At 37.7% G+C, this 8873-nt stretch overlaps 1 protein-coding gene across 8 annotated transcripts; it reads left to right on the plus strand.

Moving 5' to 3' along the window:
• Window positions 1-1983: 1983 nt before the first annotated feature.
• Window positions 1984-5091, plus strand: LOC135583767 (protein PIN-LIKES 7-like). 8 transcript variants are annotated; one of them, XM_065150739.1, is made up of 11 exons: window positions 1984-2131; window positions 2523-2725; window positions 2806-2885; window positions 2963-3087; window positions 3160-3281; window positions 3442-3669; window positions 3859-3981; window positions 4097-4197; window positions 4298-4350; window positions 4430-4615; window positions 4744-5091. In XM_065150739.1, the coding sequence occupies exons 2-11, from the start codon at window positions 2591-2593 to the stop codon at window positions 4866-4868; spliced, it is 1278 nt and encodes a 425-aa protein (XP_065006811.1). In that variant the 5' UTR covers window positions 1984-2131; window positions 2523-2590; the 3' UTR covers window positions 4869-5091. The 8 variants fall into 8 exon arrangements, with proteins under 8 accessions (XP_065006811.1, XP_065006813.1, XP_065006808.1 ...); XM_065150741.1 differs by having other exon boundaries at window positions 2030-2131; window positions 2526-2725; XM_065150736.1 differs by having other exon boundaries at window positions 2077-2214; window positions 2321-2725.
• Window positions 5092-8873: the final 3782 nt, after the last annotated feature.

The raw sequence follows: 8873 nt of genomic DNA on the forward strand, positions 1-8873 counted from the left end.
CATCGACAAGAAAAACTTATTGATGTAACCTTGAACGATAGTGACTCACATGTCTCACAGTTCCTATGAACCGAGAGCCATTGTGGGGGAGAGGTAAAGACGATGAGGTCCGTCATATTCGATTTAATGCTAGATAAAGTTGTCAAACTAACTTAATTGAGAGTGCTCCGTCTATGGAAAATTAGTTTTAATTTTGAATTGTAAAGTACAACCCTATAAAAAAAAAACTGAAGCTTTTAGAGTAATTCGAAACAAGATTGAATATATTAATTATATTTATAGGAATATTAAGAGAATAATTAAGGATGTTTTTGGAATGGATGAAGAAAAAGCTTACATAAGTAAAAAAAAATTTAGGGTGAATTGCCAAAAAAAAAAAAAAAGTTATTTTTTTAAAAGGCTTTTCTAGGGAAGTGTCCCCATTTCTAGACTTCCAACTAACAACATCTATTTTTTTACCTAATACATAAACACCACTAGCCTCCTATCAAAATTTTCTCTTTTCCTTCTTTTTCCCATGGATAGGAGCATAGGTGAACTTATCATTTTTACACCGTATTATAATATTTTTCTAGTATTATTGTAAACACTGTAACCATAGTGTCAAACATTGTAAACATAGTGTTTTTACAAAATTTATATGAAAACACTAAGTTATAATGTTATTTTGATATTGTTGAAAAGTATTATAATTGGACATGAAGTGATCCGTAAAAAAAAAAAAAAAAGGAGAGAAAGGAAGAAAAATAAGGTATTTTAGGTGTTAGAAAACAAGATGATACCGTTAAAAATTATGCAAGGGAAGACATTGCTTGGAAAAAAAATCTTAAAAAGTAGCTTTTTACGAGAATTTGTTCAAAATTTTGTGTATCTTAAATTTATTAGTCAACACAATGCCTAAGATGCTTAAAGGTGAGGATAACATCTCATTTTGTATATTTACTAGGTTCATTTTATATTAAAAGAATAATCGTACAAAATAGTTTGATTTATTGATCAACTATTGAACGATAAAAAAATTAACATATACAAAACATTCATTCAGAATATTGAGCTGAATGTAAATAATAGCTAATAAAGATATATGCAAATTAATTTTTGATCGGTTATGTTCCTCGAGAGATGAAGAATTGTTTAAGGTAATATATTAATTTAGATAAGATAAATAGATACATATTATTAGTGTGATGAGAGATTAAAAACTCTAAATTTAGTATAAATAATAAGACTTAATATTTAAATAAATGTATTATTTTGTCTAGTGTAGGTCTCAATTTTGTCCAGTTTACTGATTATATATATGTGTATATATATATATATACACATATACATATATATATATATATACACATATATATACATATATATATACATACATACATATATATATACATATACATACATATATATATGTATATATATATATATAAAATCTCGATGGCAAATTTCATTTGATCTTTGACCGATTCATAAGACTAAACTGTATGAATAATTTTTATTGTTCTAGTTGTTGATGGGACATATCATCCGCTAGTGCTCGAGTACTCTTAATTATTCTTGTCGCTTGGTGACGACCCTCATGCACATCAGATTCTTATCATTCTTATCATGTGGGATCTATTGATCGGATCAAATGGAACCGTAATAGCTTCGTTGGAAGGATATATCACATGGTGGTAGTGATGTTGTTTTCGTCTACATGGATTCCTTTGGGCCCACAACTTTTGAACTCTCGGCCTCTGCTTCCTTCTTCGTCTGCCCTTCTCCTCAGCTTTTATTTTTATCCGTAGCTTGTCCTATGCATCTCTTCAACTCCATTCATATAAATAGGTCAAATCATTATTGTGCCAGTAGGAGTTCCTCAAACGGAACATTGTCATCGAGTAGAGACAACATTTTTTGATGTATGATTGCACGAACAAGCTCGGACATTGAATGAAGTCCTACTCAAGTGGATGTCACTCTCGTCTTTGATCACATTAATCTTAATCCTTCTGCTATTGTTAATGAAATCAGTTCTCTTTTGGATCTCATGTTGGAGAAGAAGTTATCCTAGTCTCCCTCTCTCTGCCATTAAAATGGAGGCAAGCAGCTGATGTGCCAACAAAGCCATCACTCTTCTCTTCAAGCGGTATTGATTCCTTATCCTTGCTGCCTGATGCTCTTTTATTCCTCATCCTTCCTCCAACTTCACCATGACAGTGTAACTCCTAGGTCTCTCTCTCTCTCTCTCTCTCTCTCTCTGTGTTTTGATATAGCTCAGTAGAGAACTCTGATGCCGTGCACATAGGCTTGACAAGCTGCTATCAACATGATACAGATCGATGCTTCTTGCATGCAATCTTAAATTTAGGCTCATCAGAACTTTCTGCTTCAATATAAAGATGTTCTAGATCGGAGAAGAGTCACTTGAGCTTCATGAACTGTGAACTAACAGCAAACCTACAGATGATATGGAACAAATCGATGCATTTCTTTCACGTTAGCTGCCACTGTCTTGATAACACTATCTTGGTCAACAGCAGAGCAGCTTGATCAAGCAGCAGCATCCAAGAACAGTTGCTTAAAGCGCCTCAGAGAGTGAGAGAAGATGGAATTCTGGTCTCTGCTCATGGTGGCTTCCAGACCGGTGCTGCAAGTGCTGCTTGTAAGCCTCATCGGAGCTTTTCTTGCATCTGGTTATGTCAACATCCTTTCCTCCAATGCACGCAGAGACGTCAACAAGGTTAAGCAACCACAATTTGCATCAGCTCACAACACTTTTCTTTGCTTCAGACCTCAATAACTCACCTAATTAGTATGCAGATCGTGTTTGTTGTCTTCATCCCAGCCCTGGTGTTTGCAAGCTTAGCAAAGACTGTGACAGCAAAGGACATCATTTCTTGGTAAGCCTGGTTTCTGTTGCTTCCAAGCCGATACATGATTCCAAGTAATATATTTTTATTTTTTCTGGCTGTGTCAGGTGGTTTATGCCTGTAAACATTGGGATCACATTCTTGATTGGTGGAATCCTTGGGTGGGCTGCAGTGAAGATGTTGAAGCTGGAGCATAACCTTCAAGCCCTCGTCATTGCAAGTTGCTCAGCAGGTAGCCATGAACATCTCCTTGTGTGCAACATATTATTGATGGTGGCTAATTCATCCTGCATGCATAAAACAGGTAATTTAGGTGCTCTGCCCTTGATTATTGTCCCAGCAATCTGTGATGAGGATGGCAATCCATTTGGGTTATCCAAGATTTGCCGTGTCCAAGGAATCTCCTACGCATCTTTTTCGATGGTGGTAAAGTAAAAGCTGTTATTAGATTTGATACTGCAACAGAGATATCCACTTGTGAAACTAATTCTACTCTGCAAAGTATAGATGCAAGATTCAGGGGATTCCTATTTGTTCTTGCGAGTGATCTTCATCTACATGATACATTTTTCGCTTGTTCAAGCAGGTTGGAAATTTGTTCATATGGACACACACCTACAGTCTAATTAGAAAATCTGTAAGTCATTCTTCTGGAAACCACGGACATGATGTGCTAACAAGGATGAACAAGAATCCAGAGACGAACAGGAAAACTAGAATGTTTGATGCGCAAGAGGAACAAGATTACGATGATCGACGGGCCTTGCTTCTGCCACCATCTGATACAAGTGACAGAACTGCAGAACATCGAAGTGTAAGTGCCACACATAGATTGCGACACAGTCGATGCTTGCAGGACTAGAATTACACTTATAATAATTTTGCATAACGACAAAAGCCGATGAAGAAGAAGAAGAAGAAGAAAAAAACAGTAGTATCATTGGCAGGTATCCTAAAAATCCAAAAAAATTGCTGAATTAACATGCATATTTATGTTATGAAGGAGACTGAGGGACAATTGTTGGGCAGAAATCTCAGCGACATAATTATGCACATTTGGGAGAAATTGAAGGGGACCTTTCACAAAATGTCGGAGGAATTGTTATCTCCACCAACAATTTCTGCGGTATCTTTGTCTACCTTAAAAAGTAGTAATTGCATCTGCTCTTGGACATGAAATAAGAAGGTAAAAATTGTTGAGGCAAAAAATCTGACTCACTAGAATCTTGATTCTATCTCAGATAATTGGCTTCGCTGTGGGTGCTATACCATGGTTAAAGGCATTCATAGTTGGAGAAACAGCCCCACTCAAAGTTGTTCACGATTCCATGACATTACTAGGGTAAGCAATAATATCTTCTTCTTTCCTGACTAAATTCAATCGCTCGAGGCAAAGATTTCATTCATAGTTGTGATACAAAACTTCTGATACTTGGAAGCAGGGATGGCACCATACCCTGCACGATCATCATTCTCGGTGGCAATCTAACAGAAGGTTTCCAATTTGCAATTTTTTCGATATGGAAGTCGAATTCTAGATTAAGATTTGCGATATTGTCTTAAATGTCAAGCAGGACTGCGCAAGTCCACAGTAAAGCCTCTGGTAATCGTAGCCATCATCTGTGTGCGGTACGTCATCCTTCCTCTCTCTGGCATTGTTGTGGTCATGGCTGCAGGTCGTCTAGGTTTCCTGCCACAATCTCCGCTGTATTGCTTTATCCTACTTATACAATATACAGTCCCCCCTGCCATGAGTATCGGTACGAAAATTTTCTTCCTCTTTTGTTTCGGTAACATTACATGTTTCATTCATCGTTCATTCAGCCTTCTATTGTTGATGGCTACTCCATGCTACCTTATGATGAGGGTGAAAAGAAATTGATTGCAGGTACAATGGCACAATTGTTTGATGCATGTCAAGAAGAGTGCTCTGTGATCTTCCTATGGACTTACTTGGTTGCTGCCTTCGCGGTCACAATTTGGTCAGTGGTCTTCATGTGGATCCTATTATAGAATTATGTTTTGAGGAACAATTAACATTCGAAGAATTTGTTCTTCGAGTTTCTATGATACAAGTAGGAAGAGACGGTACAATTCTTATCCAACGAGTCGAGATCACAAAGCAACAGCATCTAGAAGGGAATTCCTATTAAATATTTCCATTTATTTCTTCCTTTCTCTGACAATGTTGTGGCATCGTTTTCATACAAATTGGATAATCTCTTCCGTTTTCTCATTTCTTCAGCACATAAGTTTCTCTTCTCAGACTTTCTGATATAGGTAATAGCAAGTATTAGTATGAAATGCATGTCTTGCTTCATGAATAAGATAGACAACCAAGAACAGTCATACAAGTAAATTCAAACTGCTATCAAGACCTTCTCAAGTCTAATTATTTGCCTAACCATGTCACAGATTAAGTTTTCTTTATCATTAGAAATTTCTTTCGGGGCATTATTGTTGATGTCATGAAAGCTAAAAGTAAACAATGAAATAACAAGATATCAAGTTGACTAACTGGAGGAGAATGTGCCGATCATCACATTTTACATAAACTTGCACTCTTGTTGGCCTACATAGATCTCCAGCCAAAGAAAGATAAATTAAGCTAACCTTGAAATGGAAGCAAATACAGAACATCTAATGCAATTTTAAAGTTGATCACCAGCATTATTAGTAAGGGAATTTGATTCCAGCATTAACATTTATGCAACCAGATCCATAGGCTCTGTGATCTGTAGCATCTCTGTTAAGATTGCTGTGCTGATAAATTGTGTAGCATCTACCTTGGTAGGGAAGATGCATGATAAACCATTGTAGACAATGGAATAAATAGCTGTTTAACCAACAAGGTTTGTACACAGACGAGCCAATGGACCCCTATCAACCTATCTTGTATTATCTTTTTGTTAAGATTGATACATATTTTAGGAGAGTTTTAATTAAACTAACTGGGAGAGTTTTAATTAAATAAAAACTCATCGGTGAATTAGGATTTATTCCTAATAATACAATCAGAAGTTCATATGATAAGTTTAAAAGAAGTCTTAATGTCTCATCCTATCGAGAAAAAATAAATCTGGGAACATGAATGGTGAGACATTTTTTGAGAGGGGTGAGTCTCAGCGTGGTAGGTTGATATAAAAAGTTAGATATTTGAATAATATTCAATGCTACATATGTAAACAGTATAAGCATATTAGGAGATGATGTAAAAGAAGAGATGGACAAGGAGTACTATCTACCAGTCAAGGAGGGCAGGGAACCATCAAGCCCCTAAGCTGAGCAAAAGCATCATCCACCGTCACCATCGCCACCCCCAGCGAGCCAAGGAGGCATGAAGATGAGGCATGCTGTTTGGGGAAGCACCTAGGAGCTGGACCCCCCTCATTCAAGGGGTCAAAGTGAGGCTTCGAAAGTGGAGCTGAACTCCGAGAGCAGCATCAGTCTCTTCCTCCCGGAACTCGAAGGGAAATCTAACGGTGACGTCAGATACGCATAAGAAGAACATAAAATAAAATTTTAAATTTTTTTTAAAAACATATTTACCGTCGTACGAAAATTTATGCATAAAAACCTGTGAAAATTAAATCTAAGTGTGAGATAGTTATGTTTTATCTAGGGAGATCGTATATCCCTGAATCCCTATAAATCTATAGGAGAAGATGAAGACGATCAAGCACCCTCCTCTCTAATGGGGATCCACATAATATGGCTACAACGATGCTCCTCCAATCACTGCCCAAAACTCCATACCTGCTATCTTAGGAGAAGAAGGGAAGAGGAGAATAGGAGGTGGGAACCAAGAAGCCTTTAGCTTATGGGTCTTTGGTTCCCTTCTATTTAAAGAGATCTCATATCTATTTAACCCTAATGGATTCTGCTCTATTGGGTGTTAGATCTTCATCCAACTACCCATGCCTATTAGATTAGTGGATCTCTATCCAATAATTTCTTATCGACTCTTATTGATCTCATCCATAGGATCCAATAATATATGGGCTTATTAGATATCCAATTAAGATAAGGGCTCCGACGGATATCTCATATCCGAACCTCTACTCGTCGCGATGCTTATCATATGTCTATGGCCTTTTAGGCCTAATATCAAGCTAGTCGTGAGTCATACCTATCAGAACTCCTTCTGAATTATTATCTCTATAATAATTCACTCGATTCATCGACTGTGGATGTACTAGGCCACTACACCGTAGTCCCTAGATGATACAAGAGAATCTAATCCATTAGACATGTCTATTCTCAGTTACCGTATATCTATAGTCTATCATCTATTTAATACTCCAAAGATTATATACCGGGCATGGTGCTGTCAAACTCATATGGTTTTTTCTCGAGTCTTGCTCTAATCGGATTCTCTTGGAGAACTCTTTCTCTCTCAATCTGAATGACCATGGCTAGGGATTTGTTTGAGTAAGAATACATAGGATATTCCTCTCATGATACCGAGTGTCGATAATCCTCTATCGACACTCAATAGTCCTCAAAAGGTTGACTATCACTCTTAATGATCAATTGTGCTAGATCTGGAACTTCCAAATCTATAAGTCCGGTATCAAAGAGTAGAGTACTATACAAGACATCTTTAATATTTTAAGTCTAAGGACCAGGTACATTACTAAGATAATAGAATCATTGTCTAACAATGAGGTATCATTAACTATCCAGCATTCTGTGAGTGGATCAATTAGTGAACTCATTCTCTAACTACCTCCATCATATTGATGGGTATATAGCACACCAACTGCCTTCATCATATGGATGGGTATACAGTGCTAGTCATAGGTGCCCAACAAGCCAATCACATGAGTGATGGCATGTGTGACTTGACACGCAATCGTTTTGCTTATTATATTTTAACATTTATCACTTTATATTAACTATTGCATATATGCATGTATATATTGTGATGTCCTTGGATCTGTGCAATGGAAATCGGATCGTGATGAGATCACGATAATGATACTGATTTGCCTTTAAACATAGATCATTAATAATCTCGGTCATATGTTACTCGAGAGGGACATCGAGATAACCAGCCATACTAGTGTGCTATATACCCATCTATATAATGGATACAACTGGTCTCATAGCTACTCGTGTAGGGACACTAGGGATACAATACAAGTGCTAGTCATAAGTGCCCAGCAAGCCAATCACGTTAGTGATGGCACGTGTGACTTGATACAGAATCTTTTTGCTTATTATATTTTGGCGTATATCACTTTATAACTATTGCATAAATGCATATATATTGTGATGTCCTTGGATTTGTGCAATGGGAATCGGATCGTGATGAGATCACGATAATGAGATCGATTCACCTTTAAACACATATCCTAAATAATCCCGGTCATAGGTTACTCGAGAGGGACATCGTGATAACCGGATAGACTGGTGTGCTGTATACCCGTCCATATGATGGATGCAGCTGGTCTCATAGCTGCTCGTGTAGGGACACTAGGGATACAGTACAGGTGCTCATTGGAGAATGAGTTCACTGATTGATCCGCTTACGGAATGCTGGATGGTTGATGATGCCTTATTGTCAGACAACGATTCCGTAATCCTAGTGGTGTATCTGGTTCTTAGACTTGAGACACCAAGGATGTCCTGTATGAGTGCTCCACTCTTTGATACCAGACTTATAGGTTTGGCTGTTCCCAGATCTAGTACAGCTGGTCATTGGGAGTGGTAGTCGACCTTACGAGGGCTATTGAGTGTCGATAGAGGATCATCCACTCTCGGCATCATGAGAGGAATATCCCATGTGTTCTTGCTCAGACAAATCCCTGGCCAGGGTCATTCGGGTTGAGAGAGAAAGAGTTCTCCGGGAGAATCCGATTAGAGCGAGACTCGAGTAGAAACCGTATGGGTCTGACAGCACCATGCTCGATATACGGTCTCTGGGATATTAGATGGATGAGGGACTATAGGTACATGGTAACTGAGGACAGACAGGTCCAATGGATTGGATTCCCCTGTATCGTCTGGGGACTA

This window comes from Musa acuminata, chromosome BXJ3-5 (assembly GCF_036884655.1).
Source record: "Musa acuminata AAA Group cultivar baxijiao chromosome BXJ3-5, Cavendish_Baxijiao_AAA, whole genome shotgun sequence".
Taxonomy (NCBI): domain Eukaryota; kingdom Viridiplantae; phylum Streptophyta; class Magnoliopsida; order Zingiberales; family Musaceae; genus Musa; species Musa acuminata.

Excerpts from the sequence above, each read along its gene's own strand:
- LOC135583767 (XM_065150739.1), top strand. The coding sequence starts at position 2,591 with ATGGAATTCTGGTCTCTGCTCATGGTGGCTTCCAGACCGGTGCTGCAA. Across the intron at positions 2,726-2,805 it reads CACGCAGAGACGTCAACAAG|ATCGTGTTTGTTGTCTTCAT; the intron begins GTTAAGCAACCA and ends ATTAGTATGCAG. Across the intron at positions 3,982-4,096 it reads CTCCACCAACAATTTCTGCG|ATAATTGGCTTCGCTGTGGG; the intron begins GTATCTTTGTCT and ends ATTCTATCTCAG.